Genomic DNA, 17,456 nt, shown 5'->3' with positions numbered 1-17,456 from the left:
CAAACTAGGATGGCTGAATAGGTTGCAGCTCTCATAGTTCAATCATTTCAACTCTGAATATTCCCGAAACACAGGAGCTTTTGTGAGATAACCTGATGTCCAAACAGTAATAGTCACTCTTCTAATCTTGTGGGGCTGGTAGTCTGTCTCTCCACCAAGCACATTATCATATTAGCATATATTAAAAATTGATTGATATATAATAGGTCCTCATATTTTATTCTTCAAGCCTTGGCCTCATTCTTTATTTTGCCCTGGCTTTTATTTTTCTTTTCCACTTAAGTTTTTGAGTTAGTTTATTACTTATTGACACTAGTCTCCCCCACCCCAAAATCAAGCAAATAAAAGTATTAGTATCTTAATTTGAGCATATTGCATATAGATCAATTTTGGTAAAATTCCATGTAGTTAGGTAATTGAGTTTTCTCAAAAAATTGTCATGGAACATCTTATTTAGTTCTTGTTTGTTATCTTGCAGGGTGTCATATATATATATATATTTTAAAAGTTACACACAGATTCCTTAAATTTATTTATGGGTTTTTCATACTTTGGTCCCATTATATATTGTTACTTAAATAATATATGAGTATAATAATAGAATTAATTATTATGATATAATTATAATTGTAATTACATTAATGATATACATATGTAATTATACATACAGTTGAGCATATGAAGTTGCTATTTTTGTATTTCAAAAATGGTCAAACATTGGCAATTTCATATAGTTCAGATTATTAACCATGTGATGCTGGAATTTAGAAACAATTTTCATATTGATTTTGGATCCAGCAATCTTATTAAAAACTGTTACTTCATTTATCTGAGGTTATAGTGGGTTCTTTAATGTATAATCACATAGTCTTCTGTGAATAATGAGAATTGTGTTTCTTCTTTTATAATATTTATGTCATTTACTTATTTCTTGCTTTACTGGGTTGTCTAGGATCTCCAGGGCAATTGTAACTAGGAGTAGGGAAGATGGGAGTCTTTATCTTGTTCCCAGCCTTTTATCACTGAATCTTGGGTTTGCTGTAGCTTTTTGTTGATAGCCTTTATCAGGTTGAGGAAGTCCTTATCTACTCCAAGTTAGCTAAAAGACTAGTTTGTAAATAATCGGTAGTTAGTTGCATTTTAACAAAAGCTTTTTCCTGCGTGTCTTATGATTTGTCTTGTTTAATTTTTTAATTTAGTAGCTACATTTATTGATGTTTCTAATATTACTCCAAACTTGGACTTGATGATGTTTTAATTTCTATATAGTAAGTTAGAATATAGTTTATATTATAGTCTGTTTATATTCAAATAAATCTAAACTAGTAAAATATATTCTCTGAATATATAGAAAAATATATTTATTGTATATAAATGTGTGTATGTGTGTATTTATTTTTTCTTTTGGCAGTGAGTGAAATAGGCTTGTATTTTATTTTCTCATCTGTCCTTAATAGATTTTGGTATGAAAATTATGCTAGGCTCAGGAAAAAAGTTGGGGTTGTTCCTTCTTTTTCTGATCTCTGGAGGAGTTTGTATATGATTGGAAAGATTCTTGAATGCCTGGTAGACCTCACTGATGAAGAAATCTGATGTATATACTTATCTTTATGGCAGAATTTCTGACTGCTAATAAATATTATTTGTGAATAAAGGACTATTAAGTTTTTCTAGTTTGTTGAGTCCATTTTGATAAGCTAATTTTTAGAAGTTTGTTCATTTCTAGGTTTTCACATTTTTGATATAAAGTTATATTATTCTCTTAACTATTTAATGCTTGTAACATTTATAATGATGTCTCTTGATACTTGTATTTGTACTGATTTTCTCTTTTTATGGATTTTATTATCTTTTCAAATACCAGTTTGAGAATAAATAATCTGTTTTCTGTTTAATTTTTGCAAATCATTTTTTCTTTATTTTTTAACATTTTAGTGTGCCCTTAACTCATTTTCATCACTTTTTCTTTCTCTTTCTAAATACCTTTATTTTATTTATTTATTTTTATATGGTACTGAGGATTGAACCCAGGACCTTGCATATGCTAGGCGAGTGCTCTACCGCTGATTCATAACCCCAGCATTTCAGCATTTTTTCTAACATGTACATTTAAATGTATGTTTTCATTGTTGTTTATATGTTTTCTGATTTTCAATACTTTTTAAAAATCTAAATGTTATTTAGCAGTTTATTTCTTAATTATCTGGGTTTCTTAGTTTCTAAACACGTGGGCTTTCTCTAGTTATCTTTTTGTGACTGATGTCTATTATTGACTTCAAACTCAGTTGCCTTGTGAACATATAGGTGATTTAGGTCTTTGGACATTTGATGGGACTTTTTTATGACCCTGGCAAATGGAGGATTTTTGTAAATGTTCTGTATATATTTGTTTTTTTGTTTTTTTTGTTTTTTTTTTTTGAGAGAGGGAGAGAGAGAGAGAATTTTAATATTTATTTTTTATTTTTTTTTTAGTTATCAGCGGACACAACATCTTTGTTTTGTATGTGGTGGTGAGGATCGAACCCGGGCTGCACGCATGCCAGGCCAGCGCGCTACCGCTTGAGCCACATCTCCAGCCCCTATTCTGTATATATTTGAAAAGAATGTTCTATTCTACAGATGCTGAGTACAATGTGCTATTTATGGCCAGTGAATCACATTGCATGTTATTCAAAGAGAATCTACAGATTTTTGGTTTTAGTACTCTTATTATTCTATTGTTTATTACACGTGTTAAAATCTTCCACTATGATTGTGGAATTGCTTATTTGTTTTGTAATTCTGTTTAGTTATTGCTTTTTGAGTTCAAGTTTTAAATAGTTGTCTTTCTAACGAATTGAATATTTTGCCATTATAAAATGACCTTTATTAATGAAAATCAGTTCATATAGCTATTCTAGCTGTTTTTTTTTCAAAGCTTTTTTTTTTTGTCTTTTTTATCTTATACCTTTTTGTATTTTTAAAAATATGTTTAGCTGGGCTGGGGATGTGGCTCAAGTGGTAGCGCGCTCGTCTGGCATGCGTGCAGCCCAGGTTCAATCCTTAGCACCACATACAAACAAAGATGTTGTGTCCGCTGAAAACTAAAAAATAAATATTAAAATTCCCCCCCTCTCTAAAAAAAATATGTTTAGCTGGAGCATTTAATATCATTAGATTTAATAGTTAAGTTCCTTGTCTTTTGAATTGATTATTTTGTATTCTACTTTTTTTGTTAATATAGAAATTGTGCAATTTGTCATTTGCTGGTTACTCAAAACCTAAAAGTAATTTCTTTTCCTTTCCCCACCCTACTTCATTCCTACAGAACTGAGAGAAGATGGTTTCCAGCCTCAGACTTATCTAGTACAGGGAGTGAAAGCACTGCATACTGCTTTAAAATTATGGATGAAAAAAGATGTAAGTCATTATAGTTGTTTTTATGTAGCAAGGTCAAGAAGAAAAGAGTACTTTTGCTGTTTTTTGCAGCATTTGAATTTGCCACTGGTAGAGGGAATGGAAATCATGTTTTAAAATACAGCCTGCATTTTATTATACAGTATTTATAGATGTACTTGTGGCTGGTTATATTTTTGATAAGAAAGTGCTTGAGTAAATCTTTAGTCTTTAATCTGGAAAATAAAGTATTTCAAAAATATTTAAGATATTGACTAAGAATGAACATGTAGCTATAGAATAAAATAAAATTGAGCTCTTATAATGTGCTTTGTCTTTATGTACACAGGATTTCATTTAATCCACAGAGCAACTGTATAAGGTCTATTGGTATCCTGTTTAAGTAATTCCCAAAAGAACTGGTGAGCTAGGGACATAGAGTTAGTCTCTAAGATTGTAAACCTCTGCTCTTTGCCACTCTGCTAAACTTATGTAAAAAATGAGGAAAAGGAGGTGGTAATATTCAAGCATGAGCTCTTTATTTTCACTAAATTGTGGCCCAGTTGTACTTGAAATCTTTGAGATATCATCCTACATCTCTGTTTAGAATTGGTATTTCCTTCCCTCTAGAGCATTTATTTCTTGTGCCAGTGGACTTAAAACTAATCTATATATAGAGAGAGTAAAAACTTAAAACACATCTGTAGAGAGTAAATTATGCATTTTTCCTTTCTCTGGGTTTATGAACTCTTGAAAAATAGGTTTCATCTTTCTCATTTTTATTTCAACTCATAGATCTTGGAACATAATGCTTTAATAAGTGATAAATAATATGCTAATGAAAATATATTTCCATGTTAATTTCTTGAATGTCCATTTGAAATTAAAATTCTACATTTAAGAGATATTATTGGGAGACAATAATTAATAGGTTCTGATAGTCCCAGTAATTTTGACACTTCCTTTCACTTTATTATCATTGCTATATATCCACAGAGAAAGGCAGTATGGAAACATTCAGAAAATAAAAATCGGGCTGGGGATGTGGCTCAAGTGGTATCGCGCTCTCCTGGCATGCTTGCAGCCCGGGTCGATCCTCAGCACCACATACCAACAAAGATGTTGTGTCCGCTGATAATTAAAAATAAATAAATAAATATTAAAATTCTCAGAAAATAAAAATCATGTCTTCTACCATCAAAGACTTCATTATCTAGATAATAAGGAAAAGCATAAGCAAATTAACAACTACCTAACATGATAAAAACAAAATCAAGCTTATGTTTTTAAAACTGTGTAATCTGTTTCCTGCTGGAGGCTTTAGAGGAGTGGTTCTCAAATGTGTGTATTTATCAGCATTGTCTGTAGAGCTTTTTAAAAATAAAACCTCTGGATCCTTCTCTAGAAATTACAGTTTGATAGATCTGGGATGGGTCTGAACCCAAAAACCTCATAGGTGATTTCAGTGCATAGTAAAATTTGTTATCATGAGTAATGTTAAATTTGCTCCAAGATGAGAGGCAGCTTGCCTTAATGGTTAAGAGCTTGGATTTTAGAGTCAGATATTTGATTCAAATCTCAGCTTTGTTGCTAATAAACTATGTGACTCAGGGCACATTACCTAACCTCTGTGTCTTAGTTCCCTTGGTTGCAAAATGGGAATAATTTACAGGTTGAACATCCCTAATCTAAAAATCTGAAATCTGAAATGCTTTAAAATCCAAAATACTTTTGGTATTAAGCATTTCAGATAAGGAATACTAAAACCAATAGTATCTGTGTCATACAGTTATTGAAGGGGTTAAATGAGTTAATGCTTATAAATTATTATTTTTTTTTTAAAGAGAGAGGAGAGAGAGAATTTTTTTTTAATATTTATTTTTTTTTTAGTTCTCGGCGGACACAACATCTTTGTTGGTATGTGGTGCTAAGGATCGAACCCGGGCCGCACGCATGCCAGGCGAGCGCGCTACCGCTTGAGCCACATCCCCAGCCCCACTTATAAATTATTTAACAGTATGAAAGCACAGAGTTAGTACTATGTTAATACTATTCTTATTATCAGTTTGTTTCAATAAATTATGCTAAAACCAAGTAGAGGGTACAAAGCAAAAGTAGAAACTCTGCTATGTTGAATGTGTCTAAAAAATCAGAATGTTATTAGATATAGAGATTAATATATGGAAATAGGCATAAAAATAATAACATTAGTTTGCAGTACAGTAAATGTTGTGACTCAACAATTAATTTTTTTTCTATTCATTAGGTTGTTTCCTCATTTTGCTTTTAACTGTTAAATGGAAAAGAGTTTACCAAAATTTATTCAAATTAGATTTCCATGAGACACTAGGATTATTTAAGTGCCTGTGTTCCCCATAAAATTCCTTATGTATTGTCAATTAAATGTTAGGCTTAATTATTTTAGTATATATCTGTAGTAGTAACTGTAGTTAGAATTACAGCAGGATTTGAAGTGTAGAGTATAATGTTACTATTCAATATAAAGCAAAATTCACTCAAACAAGTCTGTTTTTAATTCAGTTTGAGGATTTTATATGATTATAGAACATAAAATGATGATGAGGATCTCCTTAGAAGGTATTATATCAACTATATGATCTCTGAGACTGGGCTTATTCTTACTGGCTATGTCTGCAAAGTCTAGAGAACCCAAAAATAGGGTCAGTAAGTTAGTTTTTTATTAATAAAGTGTAAGTAACTTTGGTTTTGTTATCTTTGTTAATCCAAATACAGCTTGTATCTGAACATGCCTTTGAAATTCCAGACAATGTGAGACCTGGACATCTTATTAAGGAACTTTCTAAAGTAATTCGAGCAATAGAGGTAAGAATGGAAACTGTCATCTAAATGCTTGCTTACTCTGTTTTGAGAAGCAAATGGATCTACCACTATTGTGGGGTGACCAGTACCCTGCCAGGGTAGGTTCCTGCTCAGGAGGTGTGAGCTGACTAGGAAAGAAAAAGTCTGAAATAATTAATAAGAAATAGAGACAGAGCCAGAAATTAGATAAAAAGGGGAGTGCCTGATAGATCTTTTTTTTTTTTAATATGTTTTAATTGTAGATGGACACAATACCTTTATTCACTTAACTTTATGTGGTGCTGAGGATGGTACCCAGTGCCTCACCCATGCTAGGTGAGCCACAACCTCAGCCCAGAGCCTGAGCCCTTTCTCCTTCCCTGTTTCTGTAAGCATACTTTATATTGGAGACCCTGTGCAAGGCCTTTAGCTGAATAGATTAGGATTTTTTTTTAATTTAATTTAATTTTTTTTTAAAGAGAGAGTGAGAGAGGAGAGAGAGAATTTTTAATATTTATTTTTTAGTTCTCGGCGGACACAACATCTTTGTTGGTATGTGGTGCTGAGGATCGAACCCGGACCGCACGCATGCCAGGCGAGCACGCTACCGCCTGAGCCACATCCCCAGCCCTGATAGGTCTTTTAATCCTGATAGGGAGTGGAACTGAACAACTGAAAAATGTCCTCGGTTTCTTATTTTTAATTTTTGTTGTTGTTGTTGTAGATGGACACAATATCTTTATTTATTTATTTATTAAAAATATTTATTTATTTATGTATCTTTAGTTTTAGGTGGATACATTAGTTTGTTTTTATGTGGTGGCGAGGATCAAACCCAGTGCCTCACACACGCCAGGCAAGCGCTCCACCACTGAGCCACAACCCCGGCACCCTCCTTCTTTTTTTTAAGGGGGAGTACATCAAAGTCAGGGATAAGGTTTTAAGATTTCAGTGGGAGGAGTCTTGCTTCTCCATGTGGCAGTAATAATGTTGATTGGCATTTTGTCAAGCCACACCCATCCCTGAGAATCGGTGTGGTTCCTGCTGGTCACTCCATCTCCCATGATGCTGTGCTGAACTTGTGACAGGGCTAGGTAGGAAGTTACATGAATTAGGCATTCCCAAACCAGCAAAGTTGTTCCTTTTCACCAAAGGGAAAAGTACCATTCAAAGCTGAGATTTGAATCCAAATATCTGACTCTAAAATACAAGTCCCCAATACCAGACTTTCTTGCCTAATGCCTTCTACATTTTTTTAGTTCACGCATAGTTCACGGATGGCTTCCGGCATACCACCATGATGCAAACGTTTGAAAGCACCTTACACAGGGGCTGGGGTGTAGCTCAGTGGTAGAGTGTTTGCCTATCACATGTGAGGTCCTGGATTCCATCCCTAGTATAAGAAAAAGAAAGGAAGGGAGAGAGGGAAAGAGGAAGGGAAGAGAAGAAAATGAAGCCAAAAGCACTTACAAGAAATAGAGTGAGCTGAGTCTTGGACAGAGTCTCAAGATTTCCAAAATCCTGGAGAAAAATTTGGAATATTGTATTGCAATGAAGTAATGAAATAATAAGGAGGCAGTTTCCAGGTTACCTCAGGTTCTTCAGGTTACTTCAAAAATTAAAAAAACAAAAACAACATAGTTATCAGTACAACTTTCAGATCCAATTAATTTCAGCCATTCAGAAATGAATTCATGTTAAATAATTAGAGCAAGAGAAAAAAACTAAGATTAAAAAAAAACCTAAGGGAAGTGAGTAAAGTTAGGTGAAACTGTGTTGGAAAGAGGGATGATATTAGTGGGTTGGGCAAGGCAGTCCACTTGAGGGAATGTATGAGAGCAGCCAGTGAGGTAAATACTTTTGATAAAAACCTATAAATCTGATTAGGTATTTTAATAATTAATAGATATTCTAGGTATTTAAGGAAGGAGGTTTTTAATTAAAATAATTTTTCAGGAAAGTGATTGTTCTAGTGTATAGCTTGAATTAAGAGGAAATTAAGTGGAGGATGAAAGTCAACTGGTAAATTAACATCTGACATTAGGGCTGTTTTAAGGAATGAAAAGAGGTACATATCTAAGAAATATTAAAATCCTAGATTTAGAATAAGAATAGTTCAAGTATTTCTCAGTATGTTCAAATGTAGTAGAAAAATCTCTTAAAGAGTGATAGTAATTGCATATAAATGAATTTAGGATCAAAAAACATATTTTACCGAGTCCTATTTAAATTCTAAATGTTGAAGAAAAGGGAAGAATGGATAGGTTTAGGAAGTGGTATATGAGGATTAAAACTTAATTTGCGGGCTGGGGCAGTAGCTCAGTGGCAGAGCACTTGCCTTCCATGTGTGAGGCACTGGGTTCAATCCTTAGTACCACATAAAAATGAAACAAAGGCAATCTGCCCATTACTACTACAAAAAAAAAAATTAAAAAAACTTTTTCTTACATAGTAGGAATTCAGTTATACCTAAAGCTGAAATCAGTATAAACATATTATTTAGAAAGTTAGAGACAAATAACTGGGTGGTGGTGGGGAAACAGTTGTCAGAATTGCAAATTTTAGCTATGTACTCAGAATAATTGAAAGCAGGGTCTTGGACAGATATGTTTGTACCGTATTCGTAGCAGTATTATTCACAATAGCCCAAAGGAAGGAGCAACGCAAGAGTCCATCAGTGGATGAATGGATAAACAAACTGGTACATAGAGTATATAAAATGGTTATTCTGACACATGCTACAACATAGATGAACTTTGAAGGTATTTTGCTAAGTGAAATAAACCAGTCACAAAAGGACAAGTATGATTCCATTCATATGAGGTTCCTAGAGTTGTCAAATTCATAGAGACAGAAAGCAGAATAATGGTTGTCAGGAGCTGGGGAAAAGGGAGGATGGGAAGTTAGTGGTTAATAGGGGCAGATGAAGAAGTTCTGGAGATGGATGGGGTGCTGATTGCACAGCAGTGTGACGGTACAGAATGCCCCTGAATTGTATACTTAAAAGTGGTTAAGATGGCAAATTTTATGTAATGTAAGTGTTTCCACAGGGTAAGTGGTTGCCTTTGAAAAATGGGTATCAGGGATGGGAAAGAGTAGACTGCTGCTTTTCATGATATTCTTATTTAATTTTTAAAACTGAATAGATGTATGGTCCATAAGAAATTACCAGGAGGAAAAAGTACCAAACTCAAGTACCATTGCATAGATAATCCTTAGAGAAGATAGCTTTGGCTTAGGGTAGAGCCGAGGTTCCCATGTGGCAGTCAAAGTTAAGGAGAAAGAAAAGAAAGGCAGAAGAATTAATATAGGTAGATAGGAAAAAAAAAATCTCCTTTGTTTTCACATTATCAGGGTGGGTTTTGAATCATTCAAAATCTTAATAAAATGTTTAAAATATTAACTAAATTCTGTGTATTCATTATTTCTAGAAGGCTGTAACATTTCATTATTGTATCTGGATATTTAGTCATTTTGCTGTAATACACTTTCTTTAATATATTTAACATGAAAAAAATAAGGACAAAAACTGCAAAAATGTGTGGCTTTGATTTTTTTTTTAATTTTTTTTTTGTAGTTGTAAATGGATAGCATACCTTTATTTTATTTGTTTATTTTTATGTGGTGCTGAGGATCAAACCCAGTGCCTCACATATGCTAGGCAAGCATTCTGCCACTGAGCTACAGTCCCAGCCCTGTGACTTTGATTTAAAAAGTAAATATTGGGCTGGGGTTGTGGTTTGATGGTAGAGCACTTGCCTAGCATGTGTGAGTCACTGGGTTTAATCTTCAGCACCACATGTAAACAAATAAATGTCCATCAACAACTAAATATATATGTATATACCTATATAAATTAAGTATTGATTTACACAAATATGTATGTAAAAAGAATTTTTTCATTGGAAAGAACTGGAAGGAGCCTGAATAGCTACCTATCAGTAAGTATGAGGCCAGTAATTCATGATATACCCCTACACAGCTATTAGTATAATACTGGAAATCAAGGGAATGTGTTCACAGTATATTACATAGAGAAGAGATGGGGAAACCAAGGCTTTGATTTGGTCTTTTTCTTTTCTGTGATTAAATGGAATAGTTTTTGTGTTCTAAGAGTATTTTTATGGCTGAATAGTCAAGTCTATATATAGTAGCCTTTTTCTTAAAATACATTCTGAATCTAATTCTTAAAGGAAGAAAATGGCAAACCAGTTAAATCTCAGGGAATTCCTACTGTGTGTCCAGTTTCACGATCCTCAAATGAAGCAACTTCCCCATACCATTCCCGACGAAAGATGAGAAAACTTCGAGATCATAATAATATTCGAACTCCTTCTAACCTAGACATCTTAGAGCTCCATACAAGGGAAGTTCTTAAAAGATTAGAGATGTGTCCATGGGAAGAGGTAAGTATTACACTTCATGATGAGAAAAATAAACCCAGTTGTTTGTTAAAGTTCTTTAAAGGGGTAATAAAATTTATATTATCAATTATTCTTGTTGTTATTTGCTGTAGAATTGTAGGGGTCAACAAATATTTTTGTCTGGGGGCAAGGTGGGGTGCCTAATCTTTCTAGGTATCAGTGTCATGTTAGGATGAATAGACCTCATTCATTTGCTGACATGTTTATTGAGTGTTTACCCTGTACTCTCTTAGGTTCTAGAGAAGTTGCCAGAGTAAGCAAAAATTAAGTCCCTGTCCTTATGAAACTTCATCAGAGTTCAAGTACAAAAATTGGGAGGCAAAAATATATACTAAAATAATGTAATTTCAGATGCCAAGTGTTTTGAAGGACAATAGAATAAATAGTCATGGTGACTAGCTGCTTTAGCTGGTATGGTAGGAGAGCCTCTCAGGTGGAGATGTTTGAACTGACATCTTATTAACAGGAAGATGTCACGTAGATACACAAATTTGGGGAATAGTATTTTAGGTTGGGGAAGAGCAAATGCACAAACCTGTCCTTGAGCCAACGGCACCAGCCTGGCTGACTACCTGACTAGGAGACTATTAGAATAAACCCTTTAAAATCAGAAATGCTGGCCTATTGGACAGAAGGGAGAGTGAGAGGCAGTGATAAGATCAATGCAGCACCATTTAAAACATGATAATGAATTTATGATGAGATCTGTGTCATCTATGATTTTATATATTTTTTTTTAAAGAGAGAGTGAGAGAGGGGAGAGAGAGAGAGAATTTTTAATATTTATTTTTTAGTTCTCAGCGGACACAACATCTTTGTTGGTATGTGGTGCTGAGGATCGAACCCGGGCCGCACGCATGCCAGGCGAGCGCGCTACCGCTTGAGCCACATCCCCAGCCCTATGATTTTATATTTTAAGAACAGAATAGATAGTAATCCACAATGAATGAGGTAGAGGAATCACTAGATTAAAACATTAAAAAAATTACATACAAATTATAACCTTCTTAAGTACATTGTTTTGAGAGTATGCTGTTCTAAACCAGGCACAGCGGCATACATCTGTAATACCGAGGCTCAGGAGGCTAAGGCTCAGTGGTTAAATGCCCCCGTGTTCAATCCCCAGTACCAAAAAACCCCAAAATAAAATAATATTTTGTTCTAAACCTACTTAAGTCATAGCCCTCTGGGGAAGTTTTAGCTTATTACAGAAGGTTCTACTTATTTTTAAGGAAAAATATCTCAGAAAGGAAATAATTTTTATACATTAAAAACAAGCTACTAGGCTGGGGATGTGGCTCAAGTGGTAGCGCACTCGCCTGGCATGCATGCGGCCCGGGTTCGATCCTCAGTACCACATCCAAACAGAAATGTTGTGTCTACTGAAAACTAAAAAATAAATATTAAAATTCTCTCTCTCTTTCTCTAAAAAAAAAAAAAAACAAACAAGCTACTGGGGGGTTGTGGGTCAGCAGTAGAGCACTCGCCTAGCATGTGCAAGGCCCTGGGTTCGATCCTCAGCACCACATAAAAATAAATAAACAAAATAAAGGTATTGTGTACAACTAAAAAATAAATATTAAAAAAAAATGCTACTGGGGTTGGAATTGTGACTCAGTGGTAGAACACTTACCTAGCGTGTGTGAGGCAATGGGTTTGATTCTCAGAACTGCATATATATAAATAAAACAAAGGTCCATTGACAACTAAAATAAATAAATAAATAAGAACGAACTAATAAAATGAGCTACCATCGTGTCTTTCTTCACCTCATGGCCTCTGTGCCTGGTGATAATGGTGTGGATGCTAACAGTGCCTCATGGGAAGACAGATATGAAGTCAAGGTAAGGGTAAGTGAGAAGGCCCAGCAGTTACACTTTAGCAAGAAGAAGCAGAAGAGAATAAAAAAAATCTAAGACCGTATTGCCCCTTCTTTTCAGCTTCTGCAGGAGTGGAGCTTTCTTTGGATTTGCTTTATGCATATTTTACATTCTGCTTTACAAAATGTATTTTATTGTCAATGGCCCTCCCAAAAGATGAACCATCCTCATGCCTTAACTTGAAGAACTCTGGAATATGGGATTGCTGCATGTTTCCAAACCCAGGCAGCTGCCTGTCACTCTGCATGGCAGGGCTATGGGGAAATAGCAGTCTCCTGTTTTCCTTCAGTGGAGCAGGTGTGCCTGAGGTTAAGTCAATTCTATTTTTATACTTTAAGGACATCTTGAGCTCTAAACTGAATGGAAAATTCAACAAACATCTCCAGCCATCTTCCACGGTACCTGAATGGAGAGCAAAAGATAATGATCTACGACTGCTGCTGACAAATGGAAGAATAATTAAGTATGTACAATAGATCAGGTATCAAACAGATAATTTTTGTTGGATTCCCTTTGTTCTTGCGCTGCCTTGTCCATATTGTTAGTGTTGACTATAGTATGGGGAAAGTGTCTCAGTTCTCTGCTCTGTAAATGAAGTGGGAGGGAATACATAGTCTTGCATTATTTCTGATTTGTTTTTTCCCAATGATACAGAGATGAGAGACAGCCCTTTGCAGATCAGAGTCTTTACACAGCAGATAGTGAAAATGAAGAGGATAAGAGAAGGACAAAGAAGACCATTATGAAGACAGAAGAGAGTTCAAGAATAGACAGGACAGAAAGTGAAGAATCTCGAAAACCACTTAACAGTACGTTTGCTGTAATAGTCATTTTAAAGTTCTCTTTATTTGTATAACAATTGATAAAGAAACTTACTAGTGTTAAAATTCTTAAGTTTGTAATAGGATTGAAAGTGTGTTCCTCATACTGTTCTGAAAAATCAGAAGTATGTCTGAATAGGGAAGTGCTGAAGTGCTGAATGTGAATACCAATGAGGTATAGTGGCCAGGGATGTATCAGTGAGAGGGTTCGTGTGGGTGAGACCCATGTCTAGTCAGTTTTAAAGTCACACGAAAGCTCATATGTTTTATAGATCTTTACATATATAGTTTTAGCATGCATATATGATTGACTGACCTGAAGCTACTTGGAATCCTTGTTCTGTAGTTTTATTTTATTGCCTCTTGATAGGAAGGCCTCTACTAGGTTGTTAATCGATTATCATCAAATAAAATAGCATTATCAGATGCCAAAGTAATACATCCTTCTCCTTCAGATCTTTTTTTCTTGAATAAAGTCAATTTCTCAACATCTGTCAAGATTTCCATATGCCCTTCTATTTTAAAAAGTAGTAAAAAAAATTTTTTTTGCAGTATTTTAGCACTTGATAAGTAAATGTTCCGGATAATATTACTTAATGCATGTTGAATATCTCAGATCCTGCTAATTCCATGTAAATTTAGTATATGTATACAGTTGTTGACTTTTGCCTTTGTTCACATTGCCAGTGAAAAGGCAGCTGATCAACAGGAATGGAAGAAATGGTGCTGTGTGACAGTGCCTCATGGGAGAAACAGACAGTAGGAAAGCCCTGTTTATAATAAGCTCGTTAAATTCATGTCTGTGGGAATGCATTTTAGGGTTCAGAGAATTATCTTTTTGTTTTCTGTTGAGAGAACTAATGCAAAATGAGAAGTAAAGGTTTCTTAACAGCTTACTTTAGTTTTGAAGGTTATTTTCTAGAAAGAAATGTAGTTAATTCACTCAAGTAAGGAATATAAATATAATCATCTTCAATAAATACCAGACATTTTAAAAATACCTCAGTCTGTATCTTGGTTAATTATGGAGAAAGATGGGAGAGATGAGGAGAAAATGAAAGTAGAGAAAAAGTAGGCTAGGGCAGGAAAGACCAAGTGGTATTGTGAAGCAAGGTAGACTTTAGAAACTACCTGCCACCTTGTTCATGAAGTTCTAATGCTTTTTTTTTTTTTTCTTCCATCCTTTGTCTTCTTCATCAGGGTTTTTTACAAGTGTGAAATCAGAACTCAGGAATAGATCATCAGAATATTCTGATATTTCTGATTCAGAAGACTCTGGAGCTGATTGCACTGCACTGGTATGCTCGAAACCCTGTGACTTCCGTCATTTGATGAGAGATAAGCAACCATGGACTTCACCTAGGAGGAAGTCAAATAATAGCCCATCCCAAAGCTTGTCTGTCTGACTTGTGCAATACAGGGTCTTCCTATAGTTATTTTATACACACATATTCTGTGACTATCCAGCTTTTGTCCAGCTTTTGACAACTTCTCTGCCTATATTATTCTTAGATTGATTGTATTTTTCACAAATATGTTTTATATTTTATTTTTCCTTAAAATCCATATAGTGTGTTTTTAAATTTAGGTTGTATGTTACCATAGTTACTGGAGATTTCACTTTTTTTCATATGAAACATTGAAGTAATTCAATGGTAATTAAGATTCTAAAAAAAAAAAAGATTCTAACTTTCTCTGGATGGATGAAGTCTTTTTTGATTTGTTTGTACAACCTTGATCAATTTCTTAGATAACTTTGTTTCCATTTAATTATTTATTATCTCAGAAAATTAATTTTACCACTGAAGAGTCCGAAAGTTCAGGTGATGAAAAGAAACAAGAAATAACATCAAATTTTAAGGAGGAATCTAATGGGATGAGGAACTTCCTACAAAAGAGTCAGAAGCCATCTAGAAGTGAAATTCCAATTAAAAGGTGGGCTTGCTGATGGTAGTATTTGTTTTACATTGTGATATAAATGCAATGAAGACTTTTTTTAATTTAAAGTTTTTTTAACTTATATATTTCATCAGAAAACATATTCTTTTCTCTTTGGATGACCTTCTCCTTAGGGAATGTCCTACCTCGACAAGCACAGAGGAAGAAGCTATTCAGGGCATGCTGTCTATGGCAGGGTTGCGCTATTCCACGTGTTTACAAAGGCAGATGCAAAGCACAGACTGCGGTGGTGAGAAGAACTCTCTCCAGGATCCTAACAGCTGCCACAGCAGTAACCATGAAGTTAGGCAGTTGTATCGCTATGATAAACCAGTAGAATATGGTAAGAAACATAAGACATTAAGTCTCTGAAAATATATGATCCCCAATTTAATAGCTCTATAATCCTAGTTTAGGTTAGAGATTGTATGAATAAAGACTATTTGTTACACATCTTTAGTTTGACATGGTGTTAAGAAAATTCACTAAAAAAATATATAGCACTGACAGACAAATCATGTAATATGTGAGCATAAGAACACAAAATTTGAATTACCCAGGTCTGAGAATTGCATTCACTGGCACAGCTTTGCCTTTGCTCTTGCAAGACTGGAGTTTCCTTTTCACCACTGTTAGGTTGACCAGTTGGAAGGAATGTTTTGGTCTCTTAAATGGTCTGCTTAACTAAAACAGTCAACCTTTTTTTTCCTTTTATGAGAGGGAAAACAAGTTTTGAACTGTTTCTAATTGAGGATATTCTTTCTCCTCCTTGAAAAGGAAGAATTAGGAAAGAGTAGACTCAATGGCATGTCAGTGATGCCACCTAGTGTTTTCTTCTCTGTGCCTCCAGAGAAAAATTTTGTTTGCCAAAAAGTCTGAGAAGGATTTGGGAGAACAGAGTACTGCATTAAGATTGAATGCCAGTAGTGTTCAGTTCCACATAAGTAAGAGTCAGCCGTAGACCAGGAGCTTGATATTCATTTCATTTATGGGATAGGTAATATTGATCCCATTTTACAGAGAAAAGAAATAAGATTTATTGAAGTTACTTGTTTGTGTGTGGTATTGGGAATTGAACTCAGGGGGTGCTCTACCACTTATTTTAAGATAGGGTCTCACAAAGTTGCCCAGGCTGGCCTTGAACTATTGCCTCAACCTCCCAAGGTTGCTGTGGATATAGATCAGTGGTGGAGCACTTGTCTAACATGCATGAGCCCTGGGTTTTATCTCCAGTCCTGACAAAACAAAAACTAAATGTAAAACAGACCAAATCTGGACTTACAGGCATGCACCACTGCACCTGCCTTAGTGAACTTATTTTAACTTGCTCATACTTTACATATACATAGATAGCTATTCAGAATTGTTATAATTTGAACTTAGTATTATCTGATCCCAAAGTCGTTGAAGGTTAAATAGTTTGCCTAAAGTTTATTTGGTAATGGAAAAACTCATATTTAAATCTGGGTTTGTCTGTCCTTCTCTGCTCCATTTTTGTCTTCTTATAATCTGATTGGTCCTTTAAAAAGAAAGCTCTTTTTATGGAAATAATTACAAAGTTCAAGCAAACACGTGCCTTTAATTCTGTATGGGAAAACATGCCATTTTTAGAGAGTATATTAACATTTGGTTTTACGTCAACAATATGTGGCCATAGGTGTTCTAGCATCTGACATAAAACCTGTCATATAAAAAGTCTTTGAGAGAACTGAAAAAAGTAGTAACAAGTATGGTTGTAAGCTGATAACTTTTGTTTTTGTTTTGAGAGGGAAAAAGTGTAGTGAAAGTGAAGGTATATGAATAAATGTCTAAAGAATTAACAAAATGGTAAGCTAATTTTGTTCTTTAAAATCAAGTTTGTACAAAGATAATTCAATTAAAACTTCTCCCTAGGATACCATGTCAAGACTGAAGATCAAGACTTGAGGACTTCTTCCTGGGTTAAACAATTTGATAGAACTTCCAGATTTAATCCTCAGGTATATTTCAAGGTTGAAACATTAAAAGGAGATTTAAAATCATCATTATTTTGATTTCTAAAACTGTAACTGGTTGTTAACTACTACCTCTAGGAAGCCAAAGAATGGCAGTTACATGCACATTTGAACAACTGTCCATTTTTAGAGATTCTGCTGTGATGCCTGATGCTTCAAGGCTTAAAGACAGAATGTGATATGTGATATGGAAAAGAGTAACTT

General features: G+C 34.4%; 1 protein-coding gene across 1 annotated transcript; it reads left to right on the top strand.

Annotated features, from left to right (window-relative positions):
* Positions 1 to 3,218: 3,218 nt before the first annotated feature.
* On the top strand, positions 3,219 to 17,306 carry LOC144374546 (lysine-specific demethylase 7A-like). The gene is made up of 9 exons (XM_078037316.1): positions 3,219 to 3,399; positions 6,130 to 6,219; positions 10,389 to 10,601; positions 12,838 to 12,962; positions 13,154 to 13,308; positions 14,521 to 14,618; positions 15,107 to 15,255; positions 15,393 to 15,601; positions 17,152 to 17,306. Exons 1-9 carry the CDS (start codon positions 3,388 to 3,390, stop codon positions 17,289 to 17,291), a joined length of 1,191 nt encoding a protein of 396 aa, XP_077893442.1. The 5' UTR covers positions 3,219 to 3,387; the 3' UTR covers positions 17,292 to 17,306.
* Positions 17,307 to 17,456: the final 150 nt, after the last annotated feature.

The sequence above is a fragment of the Ictidomys tridecemlineatus genome, unplaced genomic scaffold, assembly GCF_052094955.1.
Source record: "Ictidomys tridecemlineatus isolate mIctTri1 unplaced genomic scaffold, mIctTri1.hap1 Scaffold_7373, whole genome shotgun sequence".
Taxonomy (NCBI): Eukaryota; Metazoa; Chordata; class Mammalia; order Rodentia; family Sciuridae; genus Ictidomys; species Ictidomys tridecemlineatus.
The sequence above is the reverse complement of the archived record's forward strand: the minus strand, read 5'-3'. Positions and strand labels throughout refer to the sequence as shown.

Bases quoted from the DNA above. Each gene is read 5' to 3' on its own strand.
- LOC144374546 (XM_078037316.1), top strand. The intron at 6,220-10,388 runs GTAAGAATGGAA...TAATTCTTAAAG, and splicing joins AAGTAATTCGAGCAATAGAG to GAAGAAAATGGCAAACCAGT. The intron at 12,963-13,153 runs GTATGTACAATA...CCAATGATACAG, and splicing joins ACAAATGGAAGAATAATTAA to AGATGAGAGACAGCCCTTTG.